The sequence below is a fragment of the Choloepus didactylus genome, chromosome 6 (assembly GCF_015220235.1).
Source record: "Choloepus didactylus isolate mChoDid1 chromosome 6, mChoDid1.pri, whole genome shotgun sequence".
In the NCBI taxonomy this organism is placed as follows: Eukaryota; Metazoa; Chordata; class Mammalia; order Pilosa; family Megalonychidae; genus Choloepus; species Choloepus didactylus.
This window is the reverse complement of record NC_051312.1, coordinates 15,373,333-15,388,533: the sequence shown is the minus strand read 5'-3', so window position 1 is coordinate 15,388,533 and position 15,201 is coordinate 15,373,333. Positions and strand designations below refer to the sequence as shown.

General features: G+C 37.0%; 1 protein-coding gene across 1 annotated transcript in view; it reads left to right on the top strand.

Annotated features, from left to right (window-relative positions):
* LOC119536596 (membrane-spanning 4-domains subfamily A member 3-like) overlaps nucleotides 1-10,675 on the top strand; it is a 30,468-nt gene extending 19,793 nt beyond the window's left edge. Inside the window, exons 3-5 of the mRNA XM_037839449.1 lie at nucleotides 8,060-8,218; nucleotides 9,498-9,599; nucleotides 10,134-10,675. Coding sequence (XP_037695377.1) covers nucleotides 8,060-8,218; nucleotides 9,498-9,599; nucleotides 10,134-10,166 — 294 coding nt within the window. The 3' untranslated portion in view covers nucleotides 10,167-10,675. The remainder of the gene's footprint in view (nucleotides 1-8,059; nucleotides 8,219-9,497; nucleotides 9,600-10,133) is intronic.
* Nucleotides 10,676-15,201: the final 4,526 nt, after the last annotated feature.

Below are 15,201 nucleotides of genomic sequence, written 5' to 3'. Positions count from 1 at the left end.
AAATTTGTAAAGCCAAAAATATCCAAAGAGTGGGGGAGTAAATGAAGAATACATTTAAGAGCATAGATTTATTTTTTAAATATTTAAAAAAACAAAATTACAAGGCTCAATAAAGTTTTTTTTTATTTTTTGAATATCAAGAATGAAAAAGGGGCATCACATTAACCAGGAAATAAAAGGACATAAAGAACAACTTTATGCCAATAGATTTAAAATGTTAGCTGGTATTGGCAAAGTTTTAGAAGACTATAATTCAACAATACCAACTCAAGAATAAATTTTAAAAAAAAGAGTATAGTCCTATAACCATTAAAGAAACTAACCAATTATCACAACATTTCCATAAATTAAGTCCAAGCTCAATTGCTTTCATATATTTCTAGCAAAAATTTATGAAAAAAATTTCAGTCCTTTGAGTGATTGAAAATGAGGTAATAATCCCCACCCTATTTTGTGAAGCTAGGTTGATCTTAATAAAACCTGACAAGGAAAATAAAAGAAAGAAATAACAGGTCCCCATTCTCACTGATGAACATAAATGTAAATGTGCTCAACAAAATATTAGAAAAACCGAATCCAGAAATTCATAAAGAAAGATAATACATGACAACTGAGGAATCAACTCCTGGCTAAAACCTACGTGTGATCTTTCAGGCCTGACCGTGGCCAATCACAAAGGCTTTTTCATCTGGCGGACTCTTGGGGGAACGCTGCCCTCCCACACCAGATTTGGTGCAGAGACAGGGCACTGTAGTTCTGAAGAGAGCTGCCATCAGGCCTCCTGGTCAGCCGTGCTCTAAAGCATGCTGTATGTCTGATCCAGGTACCTCCACTCAGAGCCTCCCAATTGGGTGCTGAAGCTGAGACGTCCTTAACAGGGTGGGTGGGGGGTCGACCTATTTTTCCAATCCCAGCCCTTTCCCCCTTCTCTTCCCCCAGCACCCCGGTCTATAACATGGCAGGAGCCTTTTATTTGGGGCTCCCTCAGCAGAGAGATGACACCCATATTTGCACTTATCTGACCCTCGCCCACCTCAGTACCATGGGGAGTAACAACACAGAAGGGGCTGTTGCTTTCTCCCGGTTAGCCTCTTACAGTTTCAATAGGTGATTAATGGCTTGAATGTTATCTCATTTTGGCTTTGTCTTAATCAGCTATTCCAACTCCTGACAGCCCTGCTCAGCTCTTTCAGCTTTACTCAGCTCTTGACAAAAACTAATTTGACTTACATCAATAATAAAATTTGGCTTTAATATTAGAAAAATATATGATAGTATTTCATAATAATACTAGACTGATAATATTCATCAAAGATACCAACATTGAGCACAACGTTAATATGAAGAAACATCCTTAATTTTGAAGTTAAACAAAAATATCCTACATCAAATATCATACTAGATGATTAAATGTGATAACTTTTCCACTGAGATCAGGAATAAGACAAGGGTCCTCACTAATCCAGCTTTTACTCAGCCCTGGGTTGCAGATTTAGGTATAGTATATGGCAACATTAAGGGATAGAAGATAAAATAGTTCTCTAGAAAGAAACAAAATCCTTGTTTTCCACAGCTGAATAATTGTGCAAATAGAAAATACAAAAGAATTTTACAGATAAATTGAGTTAACAATATTCAAGTAGCAATTGATATTGATTACAATAATATGAAAATATCAAATATGTAGTGCTTGTTTGGATCTATTTTGTAACCCCCAGAAAGGGCCATGCTCTTTTAATCTAATCTGTGGGGGCAGACCTATTGTGGGTGGGATCTTTTGATTAGGTTGTTTCCATGGAGATTGATCCTTCCCATTCAAGGTGGGTCTTAATCCTTTACTGGAGTCCTTTATGAGAGGATAAAAGGCAGAGACATTTTGGAGAGGGCTCAGAGAAGCTAAGATATGCAATCCAGAGTTTGCCCACTGGAGAACCTTAGACAGAAGCCCAGAGATATTTGGGAGAAAGCCATGGAAACCAGAAGCTAAACTCAGATGCCCAGCAGACTCCAGCCATCTGCCTTCCCATGTGACAGAGGACCCCAGATGCCGTCAGTCTTTATTCAAAGAAGGTATCATCTTTCATGACCTTAGAACTGTAAATTTGTGAACTAATAAGTGCCCACTGTAAAAAGCTGATCCATTTCTGATACACTGCATTCTGGTAGCTTTAACAAACCAAAGCACCTAGGCATAAAGCTAAGAAAATATGTACAACTCAAAACAGAAAGCTTCTTCTTAGACTTAAATAGATAGAAAGGTACTATGTTCACTGATTGGAAGTCTCATGCATTGTACATTGATTCCAATTGACTTGGCAAGCTGGTTTTAAAATTTATGTAGAGTGACAATTGTTCAAGTATAATAAAAACTCTCAAAAAGAGAAAATGTAGAATGCTTTACTGTACCAGATATCCAAACTATAAACTGATGCTAATTGAGACAGTGTGATATTGGTACAAGAATAGCAAATAGTCCCATGGAAAAAATGCCCAGCATGAAAATAGACATATATATTTACAGATCCTTGATATGATGAACAGACTGCAGAGAGGTGGATAAAGACAGTTTTAAATAAAAAGGACTAGGTTATGTCAATATTCATTTGGGTACACATATGGTCAAATACCTCACTCTATTCAAAAAATTAATACAAGTTGAATAAGAATTTAAATATGAAGAACATATGGGTAAAACTTTCAGAAGAGAATAGAGGAAATTTATTCATGGTTTTGGTGAAAGGAAAGACTCATTAAAACTCAAAATGCACTAACCATAGAGGAAAACAAATTGATGTATTAGCCTGAAATATCAAGAGGGTGCAGGTTGAGAAACTCTCTTGGCAAATGTGCCAGGCCCCCTGCCTTGATTTGGCCCCATTTATGCACCTTGGCTGTTCCTCAGTTCATTAGGGCTCATGACTTCAACCTCTAAGATTCCTTTAGTATCCATTATCCGCCTTCTAACACCATGCTCTTTTTGAAGGTTCAGTAATCCTTAACTAGTTTTGTACTTGTCATCACATTTATATGGAAGGGTAAGCTGAATAGCCAAAACATTTTGAAAAAGAAGAAGAAAATTGGAGGGCTCACACTTCTAGATCTTAAAACTTATTTTAAAATGGCAGTGGTCAAAACAGCATGGTGCTGGCACAAGAACAGACATATAGACCACAGGAATCAAACTGGTACTTCAGAAATAAACCTTCACACTTTGGGCCAATTGATATTTTTAATGCATTTTTTATTTAAATTTTTTTTTATTTATTGAGATTGTTCACATACCTTACAATTATCCAGAGATCCAAAGTGTACAATCAATTGCCCCCAGTACCATCATACAGCTGTGCATCCATCATGACAATTAATTTTTTTTCAATTTTTAGAACATTTTCATTACTCCAGAAAAGAAATACAGACAAAAAAAAAAGGAAACGCAAATCCTCCCATACCCCTAACTACCCCCACTCCATTGTTGACTCATAGTATTGGTATGCTACATTTGTTACTGTTGATGAAAGAATATTAAAATACTAACTGATTAGTTTGCAATAGGTATATTTTTCCCTATATGCCCCTCTATTTTTTTTAAAGTTTCAGAATAGTATTTAATTTTCAGAAATTTATAGTCACCTTATTTGATATCACAAAATAGTGGCCGTGTTATAACTTTTACAGATGAGGATATTGTTGCACTATTCTCACCATACATAGGTTGCAGAATAAATGAGAATACAAATCAATACTTCCCCTTCTTCCTCCTTTGTATATTTACAAACATGCCTACACATAACCCTTGCTATTCAAATTATTTTTATCTCAACCAAGGAACTAAATGCATTGAGATAATTTTGTTTTGTTTATAGGAATTCTCACTGTAAACTATACAAGCTTAGGGATCAGAGAGTAAATAGGTTTTTTTTTTTTTTTTGCCAAACCCTCTATCTGAACTCAGAAGCTAAAATGGTTCCGTATTTTCCATTAACTATGCAATAAATAGCAAATCTTGGGTCCACAATTAATGTTCTTTTGTTTCAGTGTATGAAATAGAAGTTAATAGTTGCCACTTAAATTTAGTGGTTCAGTGACTACAATAACAGATGTCTCTCCATATATAAATAGACATTTTCACCAACACTGCTCCCTATATGCCTTTGCTCTATATATCCCATGCTTATCTCCAGACAATGGCATCTAATCTACACCAACCGATAAAACATAATTGAGAATACATATTTTTCAATACTCTCAAAAAGTGTAAGAGTATTCCTTTGGATTTGCAAAAGAAGTCTATATTTTCAGACTTAAATTTAATAGTTTTCAATTATTCTTAGTCTAATTCCTGTTTTATCAATTAGGACACTAAGAGTCATCTTAAAAGTTAAGTGAGAAGACCACATTTACAATCAGCAAGTCAGAAAAGTGAGGCAAGTTGTGCCAGTTTGAATGTATTATGTCCCCCAAACGCCATTATCTTTGATGTAATCTTGTGTGGGCAGACTTATCAGTGTTGATACACTTATCTGAAGCTTTGGTAAGAATATGAGAGGAATATGGCATATATACATGTACATTTAATATAAACATAAGCATAAAGATAATTATATCACATTCAAGTGTATTTAAATATATGTATGTATTATGTTTTTAAAGTATGTGTATTCACATAAACCTATACAAGAAAATGAAACCTGTAAAATAAAATTAAAAAAAAGAAATGAAACCTGTAAAGTAAAACAAAAAGATTATAATTTACTGAAAATTTAAACTAATTTTTAAAGTTTTAGTCATATAAAAGATGAACATTATGTGTAATTTTGTATTCTAGAATATGAATAAAAAATGAGGTATTGTATGACTTTTGCTAAATACTTGGTAATCAAGGTGGGTCAAGAAGAAAATGGTTGAGACAGTGTTCCTTTATCTGCTCTGCTTTCTGTTTTCACACAGTTTATTAGTTCAGGATCCTTGTCTATTGCAGCAGGGAGAACATCCAGAAGAAAGTTGGTAAGTGGAAGTTCTTCCTCTCTTTCTTTGACCATGAGTGTGGAAATAAAGTATCTTTAATTGTAGGAGAGTAAAGGTTGGTGAATCCTGCCGAGATACTGGGTCCTATGTGATATACAAGGAAATTAATTTTATTTTATTAGGACATTCAGATCGTAGGTAGAGAAAATATTGAGGACATAAGAAAACCATCTAGATGGTGAATATGCAAACCTGAGATGCTCAGTCTTTATAATTGATGGAGCTGAAGCCCAGACAAAGGTTTCCTGATCTTTGTGTATTGTCAAATGTGTTCAATTCTAATTATTTTGAGCAAAGGTTCTCCCAAACTAGTTCCATAAGTGAACACCAAAAATTCAATTTTATTTAGTCATTCGTTAAACAACTATTAAGTCCCTATTATGTGCCAGATATTCTGTTCCCACTAAGTGATTCAACCATTTATACTCCACTTACCTAGTTCATTCATTCTCCCTCCTCCCTAGATGACTATTTTATAGTTTATATTCTATCCTTAAACAACAGTCCCTTTTCTCTCATCCTCAATCTTGATGACCTTGCTTCCTACCCTGAGAAAACTGAAGCCATCAGAAGAGAATTTTCAGATCCCCATTATAGCATCTTCACCATGGCCAGATCCGTACCAATATATTTTTCCTTCTAGCCTCTTACAAATAACCTCTGTAATTCTCTTTAAAGCCAATCCCTCTACTTATGTACTAGATTCCATTCCCTATTTTTTTATATCACTCCAACTTATTCCTCTCCGCCAGATCATTTTAATCATCATACATGCATTCAGTTACTACTCTCAGCTTAAAAAAAATATTTTTTATCTTGACCTTATTTTCCCCTGCTAGCTACAGGCACACTTCCTTTTTTCTTTTGCAGAAAAACTCCTTACAAGAGTTGTTCATACTTCTTCAAATTCCTGTCTTCCCATTTTTTCATTTAAACTTACTGCAATCAGGGCTTTATTTTTCTTTCCTGCCACACCTCTGTAACTGCTCTCTTTAAGATTGTTGAAGAATTCTTCATTGCTAACATGGTGATCAATTCTTGATCCTTATCTAACCTGACCCATGAAGAACATTTAACACAGTCATTCACTTCTCCTTCCAATCATTTCTTCACTTGGCTCCCAGGACACCTCAATTTGCTGTTTTTCATCTTGTATTTCTAGTTTCTCCTTCTCAATCTCCTTTCCAGGTTCCTCTTCTCCCTGATCTTGTAATGTTGGAGTGCCCCAGAGTTCAATTCTTTGCCACCTGGTATGCCCAATCTGTACTCACTCCTTTTGTGTCTCATCCATTCTCATGGCTTCAAATAACCTCAGTCTGCGCAAGACTCTGAAATGAGCATTTCCACCCCACCTCTCTAGCCTGAGCATCAGTCTGGCGTATCTAATTGCTTCCACTTGGATCTCTAAAAGGTCCAAAATTCAACTGCTAATGTTCCTCCTCAAACCTTGTCCATCCAAAGTCATGTCAGCTGATGACAACTCCATCCTTCTTGATTAAAACAAAACAAAAATCCAAACAAACAAAAACTTGGAATTATCCCCGATCCTTCTTTCCTTCATAATCCTCCATCAAATTTGCCACCAAATCCTACTGCCTCTACATTCAAGCAACATCTTTCCTAATTGGGAGACTTGATTCCACCTGGCCCTCTCTAGAATAGTCTGAATAGAGATATCTGAGTGATCCCTTGAAGGTATAATCTAATTATGTCATCCCTTGCTAAAAATCCTCCAGTGGCTCAGTATTTTCCTCAGATTAAGAACCAAAGACCTTTTCATGACCTAGAGGACCCTATATGTCTAGGTTCTCTGTTAATTCTGTCTTCATCTCCTAATGTTGTCCACTTTGGTCGTTCTTTTCCAGAAACCTTGACTCCATGCTTTCCCTAGAACATACCTAGGACTCTCTGGCCTTGGGCTTTGAACTGTTTCTTTTTTTAACGGTTTTATTCACACACGGTACAATCCATCCTAAGTGTACAATCAGTGGCTCCTTGTATAATCACATAGTTATGCAATCAGCACCACAGACTATATGAGAACATTCCCATTTCTTCCAAAATAAAGACAGAAAAAAAAAAAAATCTCATACATCTCCCTTATTTCCCCCTATTATTGACATTCAGCTTTGGTACGGTGCCTTTGTTACAATTAATGAAAGGATATCACACTGTTATTGTCAACTGTAGACCTTAGCTTCCATTAATTTTATTTTTTCCCATATACCACCCTGTTATTAATGCATTGTAATAGTCACATACATTTGTTCTAATTCATATAAAAACTTTCTTATATTTGTACAATTAACCACTGTCTGTCCACTCCAGGTTTTGCTAAGTTATACAGTCCCAGTTTTTATCCTCTGCCTATCCTTCTGGGGACATACATGACCTTTGTCTTCCTTTTTCAGCCACACTCACACTAAGCTTTGTTAATTACAATATTGTATTAACATCACACAGTATTGTACCATCTATTTCCAAACCTTTACAATCAACCTTATTAAACATTCTGTACTCCTTAAGCATCAATTGCCCAATCTCTGCCCTCTTTCTATCTGCTGATAAACTATGCTCTCAAATTTAACTCTCAGAGTTTGCTCATTACAATTAGCCCATATTAGTGAATGAGTGTTTCTTTGATGGCAAGGACATTTCTGTAAATATCCCCATGGCTTTCCCCCTCAAATCTTTTATGTCTCTTCTGAAGGGTCATGCCTATTTAATATCACAAACCTCCACTCTTCTCTAGGGTTCCAGATTCTCCTTACCCTGCTCTATTATCCCATGGTACTTAATAACTTTTAAAAATACTATATAATTTACTTATTCTTGTGTTCATTGTTCCTTTGCCTTTGCTGCTAGAAGATGAGCTCCATGAGGGTGGGGATCTTTATTCATCAGGGTTTGCCCAGCATCTAGGATATTGCTGGGTGGATAAACACCTGTCAATTGATATTTGTTTAAATGAATATAGCTTAGATAATGAAATGTGTGCTGCATTATTAATTGAAAATTCTTACTCTTTTTTTAGATACAAAACAGTTGTGAGGTGAACATTTCCAGTGCTACAATTGCAATAGTTGGGATTATTTTTCTCTTAATAAATTTAGTAATTAATAGCATGTCTTTCAAGAGTTGTCAGTTATTCCAGTCACCAGACTTATGCATTTACGTGGGCTCTACATCAATGGTAAGTTTTTAAAAATCACGTTTAAGTGTAAAATATTTGAAACAATCCAAACTACAGAAAAATAATATATCAGATAATACGCTGCTTTGTTTTGAATCTTGGTTCTTCCGCTTATAGCTCTGTGACTATGGGCAATTTAGAAACTTCTCCATGTTTTAATTTTCTCATCTTTGAAGTGAGGATAACAATGTGCTCATTTTATAGGGATGGTGTAAAAATGAAATAAATGAATATTTGTTAAGCAACTAAAACAGTGTTTAGCACAGCATGCTATATTATTATAATTATGATGATGATGATGATCATTACTATTAATTATAGTCCATGAAGAGATTATAATTTTTTCTTTTTTCACATCTCCTTGCTTGCTAAAACTAACTGGAGAGATTTACAGCTTTCTCTGTGGTTGCAGTTTTGAATGACTTCACATTTGACACATTTGAATTTATTTAAGGATGGTGTTTTTAAAGTGCATCTCTTTAAGATCCCTCCACATTTCTTTGTTGTTCGTGTTTAATTATTCTACCTCTTCTGGGGTCAAGTTAGAAATTAGTATTTCTCTTCAGATTTGTCTGGTTCACCCACAATTACTGACTGACCCCTAATCTTCCTGTTTGCCAACTCTTCTCATGAAAGATTCTTTCCTCATTTTTCTGTGTCATATTTTTAGTTATCTAAGTTTCCCTTTATCTGTGTTTGATTTTTCTATGGAATTTGTGGTATTTTTCCTCCCGAATTTTGTGTGTGTGTGTGTGTGTGTGTGTGTGTGTGTTTGCTTTTAGGTGCCCCAGTGATAATAGAAGGATCACTTGTCCAGCAACAATTATTTTGCATGTTTAATTTTTCTGCCTGAGGATTTTAGGTTCTACGATGGTACAAATGCCTAAATCTCTACAAAGTACTACTAACAAAATGGTGGTGGAGTCCTTCTTTTGCCTATTTGCTTGGTCTGCCTCCTCAACTCCTTAGTATACGGCTCTTCAAGTTGGTGGCTATTAGTGGTAGTTCTAGAATTTTTCCTCTCCAACTTCTGATGATGAGTTCTTATGGGTTGATACAGACACGCCAGGTGTTTCTCTCTCTCCAGGGAAAATCTTTCCATGCTGTTCGACTAGGGTTGTGTCTCTTTGAGTGTGCCATTGTGTGTTTATGTTTTAAACTTCATTTTTTGTTCACTTCATTAGGTTTTATGAGAGGGAGACACTGTTGTCTGGTTTTCAGCTTTGTTTTTTTCCCAGATGCTTGTACCAGGTTTGATGTGATGCCTTACATCCCCTAGGGCCTTGTGTCTTTAATGCTGATTCTCACTCTTCTGGAATTGTGCATAAACATCTCCATCATAGTCATGTGGTGCAAGAAAAACTGCTGTAATTCAAGAGAGGTGAGTAATCAAAATAACTCATAATTCACTTGGCCTGCAAACCTCCCTTGGGGTTTGGGTGGTCTCCCGACTCTTGGAACTGGACAGAAACTTTTATGTGGTAACAAATTGTGGTTTTCCTGGAGTTAGAGATTGTAGGACTGCTAGAGTTGGAATGAGGGCTGGAAGAGAATTTCAATGTGATCATGTAAGAGGAAACAGCGCACTTCATATTTATGAGCATACATTTTGGATACAGAGATAATTAAGTCTAAATACTTTCTCATAAACTTTCTAGCTGTGTAACCCAGGGAAATCACAAATTCTTTCTAGATTTCAGGGATCTCAACTAAAAAATGAGGCTAACAATAATTGTACTGTCTTCTGATATTTGTTGTGAGCAAGATGTGTGTGTGTAATGCTTATATGGCATTCAGCACCATAATAATCAGTCAGTTCGTATTATTGGTAAGGATCATGATGATAATAGGAAGGAGTGGGAGGAGAGGCAGGAGATGACATCTGCCCAGAAATTGATGTTGTTTTACTTTCCAGGCAATTTCCTCACCTCCTAATTCTGTGGAATAGAGAACGCCTCCTGATGAAAGCAATTCTGAGGAAGGACATTGAACCTCGCTTCTCCAATGAGGCAGAACTTCATCCAGGACCTTAGAGAAGATAAGCCCATGAACACAATCCCCTATGGCACCAATCTTGAGAAACATGGGCATTTGAATCCATCCTTTCTGTCCTAATTATAAATCCCATTACTGTGTTTTTGTTTATTAAGGCATTCTTGGTTTGGAACTTCCATGACCACTACCCCAAAGTTGTTCCCTAGATTGATTCTCTTTCTTTCTTACCTCCCTATTCCTCTACCTTATGAGATTGAAGGAAGGCAGGTAGTATAATCTCTATTTCAAGTATTCGCTTTAATATGCAACTTCCAACCACCCAATGCGGAAAACAAAGGAATCAAAGTTTTTTTTTCTTTCATTACAGGATAATTTTTTTGTTGTTGTTTTGTTCTCTTGGTTTTACTTTAGCTGACATCAGCAGTGCAAAAACTGTTAAATAAAAATCATCATCCTCATCGAGATAATATTTCATTCTATTTGAGGTGAGAGGGTTGTGTTTAAGAGTTTTATTTCAATCTCTGCTACTGAGATTCACACATACTCTAAAACATAAATGGGGATTAAGGTTGGGGACTTTGAGAGAAAGATCAACATCTGTTCCTCAGAGGACTGTGAGAAACTGTAAAGAAATAATGCAGGCTTTAGAATACAACTGATTTGTGTTCATATTCTGATACTGTTACTTAAGCAATTTGGGCAATTTACTTAAGCTCTCTGATCTATTTTTTCTCATCTGTTGCACAGGTGTAGTAATAGCAACTACCTCATCAGTTGTTATGAGAGTAAAATGAAAATAAAGCAAATGTTAAATAGCACCATAAGTTATAATTATGCTACTGTTGGTGGTAGTCTCGTTGCCATTATTAAAGCTGAGATGGGATCATGGTCAGATGCACTGGGAAGGTGGGGCAGAAACTTATACTTCCCTCATAGCCCCTTTTACACCCTCCAATGACTTCAGTGGTCATCTCTTCAAGGTGACAATTTGCGACTAAAACTCCTGATATATCTCAGTCCTGATTTATAAATCTCCTGCTAAAGTACTTATATTTCTGAAATATAAATTAATACCCCTCTCTTCATACTGACTGAAGCCATTTAACATAAACCTTGTTCACCACAGGTGCAAAAAATTCCTGGCCTCTCTCATTCAGAGTGTGGTTGAGCACCACTTAGTACTGGATGCATATCCCTAACAATAGTAGTTCCATCATGCATTTATTCATTTCATAATTCATTGAGCAGTCTTTTAAGGAATGCCTACTGAGTACCATGTGCTCTGCTAGAAGCTTGGCGTGCAGTAGAGAATGCTGCATGGTCTCTGCCCTCAAGTTGCTCAAACTGAGTGATACAGACCCATAGAAACATGCAAGAAAAATATGGAGTAATAAGCACTATGATAGGAAGTGGATAGGAAATTGGGAAGTACACATAGGAAAAATTTCAACCTGGATTTAAAGACAAGGTCAGTTTTAATTTTCAAAAGACTTCTTCTCTAATCTGCAATCTTAAAGGTGGCTGGGAGTTAGCATGACAAGGAAAAATGAAGTGTTTGGGACCCATGCGAAACCTCCAAACTAGGGAGAACTGGGGATATTCAGGGAACTAACGAGACAGAAGTGTGCCAAACTTTGGTTGTTGAGGGGCAGATGGCAAGACATCAGTTTGAAGAGGGAAGAAAGATATTCATAGGAGATTATAAAACAGGGCAACCTTGTAAGATTTAAGAAGCAGTTGAAAGCGTACACTGTGATGTGCTGGAGCTGCTTGTGTTGGCTCATGGGAGCTGATTGTTATGTTTTTCAGGAATCTTGGACAAGTCGACATAATTTTGGTAGCTTGAAATTTGCTGAAGTAGCAGTACTTATACCACAAAAATTGGCAAAAGCTGCTAATCACATCCCCCATGCCTTGTAAAGCCAGTTAAACATTTACAAGCACACCACTGGATAAGGATGGACAGGCCACTTACCTATTTGCAATTTAGAGATATGAATTGTGGTTGCAATGTAGAGTGCATTAGAAAGGAGGAAATGGAGAGAAGAAGGTTGGTTAGGGAATCCAATGCCATAAACCAAGCAAATGATGGATGTATATGGACTTCATCAGAAAGCAAAGTATATTAACCTTTTTCTCACTACTTTTCCTTATTTAATTCTACTTCTCCAATTATGCTATAAATAAACAAAATTATTTCTTTATGAAGAAGGAGTGGGCCTTCAAGTGACAGTGATCCAAGATGGCAGCCATGATGGGCTCGGACAATTTATAAAAACCGAACATACAGCCTTAAAATACAATGTGGACCTAAATAAAGGACCTCCCTTTGTAAGATTTGTACAAATTGTACAACAAAAATTAATAAGAATGAAGTTAATTGTTCTAATATACCAAGAGCCATATTAGTGCTATCAAAATGGCAGAATTCATATAGCATCAAAGTTGTGCTACGAGAGAGTTTTGGCACCTAATGATGACTGTAAAAACTATAAAACTCCCTCAGCTGCCTGAAGGACAGTGTTATAGCAATTAATCAAAAAGTAAAACCACAGGCTCTCCCCCAACCCCCGTTTGATTTAAGCAAGTCTTCATTTTCCACAGTGGTAAAGTTTCTAGGTACGTCTTGTAGACCTCAAAGTACTGGAAAGGAAGCTCCCAAAGACATTTTATCTTAAGATACTATAAATGTGGAACTGCAAGTTTTTCCAATAGAAAGGCCTGCCCAATCTGGTGCTACAAAGGAGAAACATATCTCTCACTGAGAAAGTGATTTTATTGCAAGTGCACAGGTAAAGAACTAGAAGAATCTTCCCCAAACCAGTTCAAAGTAAGGACGTGAGTTAGGGTTTTTATAGGTAAAGGAAAGGGGATGAGGTCAAGAACAAAGTAATAGTTGAAGATACATTCTTGTCAGGTCAGAGATGACACTGGATCTTTGTGAGAAAGGCACAGGCAAAATTCTCAATCTTGTGTTGTCTCAATCATGTCTTGTTCCAGCTTCAGTGATTAGATTTAGATATTGATGTACAAGCTTTTATGTGCAGAGTCTTCACGACTTTTCTTAGCTGACTGCTCAGGATGCCAAACTTTTCTCTTTTGAGGCTACAGGGTGTTCTTGACACTATTCTGTTAATCTCATTTCTGTAAGCAGAACTGAGAAGGTCTAGCTGGTGTCTTTCTGAGATCTAAATAGAGTAGACAGCTAAGATTAGATTAATAGAAAACCAGATCTGCTATGGTATTAGAAGATCTAAAGCCTCTTAAGTCACATTTTCCATTAATTAGTATTAAATGATACTAATTTTTGTCCACTTGAAATATATAAATTGTGCTATAACAAACCATACTGTCAAGTGTAACCACGAGCCACATAGTTGAACTTCTGGGATCAAGAGAGTCTATTTAAATTGGTTCCCATTATAACCATGTGGCACATCTAACTCAACTGTGAAAAAAGACATGATCACAGATCACAGGATTACATGGCCTAGGGTCTCTGCCTTTTCCTCCTTCTCCACCCCCAACTTTCCCCCTTCCTTCTCTCTCAGCAAGAGCCCTCCACATTGGGGTGGCTTATTAGGATAGATGTGAAGGTGTCAGGTCACAGCTTGTGGGACTACTGCTGGGTATGTTTCTGTGTGGGGGGGTGCTTCATCTGCACTCCCCAGTTTCTTTTTTTAAGTCTTAAATGACTACCCCCTTCCAAGCAATCGTCCTACCCCTCCCCACTCTCCACATCTACCCTTGGCTAAGAATAGATTGTAACCCCCACTGCTCCCCTCTGAAATTGAAATTGCCTTTGATGAGGAATTCTTTCAGAGCCTTCCCCATATTTTCCCCTACCCCCCCCCACCCCTTTATCTACGGGTGCTGTTTTATCCTTCCTCCTGAAGTCTCTCCCTGTACCATCACCACTCAACACTTTCCATGACACTTTCATACTTTGGCCAGAAACCATCAGGTTAGGTTGGAAAGAGTCTCTGGTCTCCCTCATTTAGTTTTGGAACCACATTTCTTTATTCTCCAGCAGCCTGGGAAATGAAAATTGGGCCCACAGCCCTGCCACTCTCTGCTGTCATCATCAGCTGATGCCTTCTTTTAGCTCAGGTTTTGATATGGTGAGAAGAACAGTCACCAGGGTTACTCAGACCTGCCAGCTCTCAAAGTCCTTGGTGGTCAAATTAGAGAAAAGCCACGTGAAGACACTTGTAAACACACATGATCCCTCTAAATGGATTGCTTTTGCTTTTAAAATTTGAAGAAATTTTAAACAAACAGGGCTTTCATTTGGTCATCCTTGCAATCCATTTGGGTTTAGTTTGGAATGTGACAAATGGAACAAAAAGAACCTTGAATTTGGTGCAAACTTTGGTTTTGGTGCTACTGCCTCTCATGATCCTTGGCAGGGATTAAGAAAGAACTCAGTGTGCGTGGAAGGACCCTGAAATTTGTGGGCTTGACAAGTTGCTGCATTTTCCCACTTTTCTGTTCAGGACCACTAAATGCTAAAATGTGGATGTATATGAAATAAGAGCAGTTCATTGTGAAAAAAACTATTTCTTTTTATTTCTCCAAGGAATCTGCTAAAAATCTTTGGTCAAATACATCAGCCTGTAGGAGACATCATGATTGCCTGTCCGTCATCCATTCTACCTCTCACCACCCACTTGATGGCAATTTGGGTGGAGTTAACCTCACCCTGAGCTTCAGACTTGTGCCCTGTAGGTCTAAATCCATCAGGACAATTCCATTCATGACTGTGTTAACCCATGACCTTCCCCTGGACCAGAGCCTGATTCAATTGTGGAACCATCATCAAGGTGAGGAGTTTTTTTTGACAAATGTGAAACATGACCTTCCCTCTCATCATTTTTTTTTGCATATTCAGACACAGCTGGAATTAGAAGATATTAGGTAGCGTTGAGAGAAGCTGGCCTAAGTTTTAAGCTGAAGGTAACACAAGATAATTTTAGAAAATGGAAATC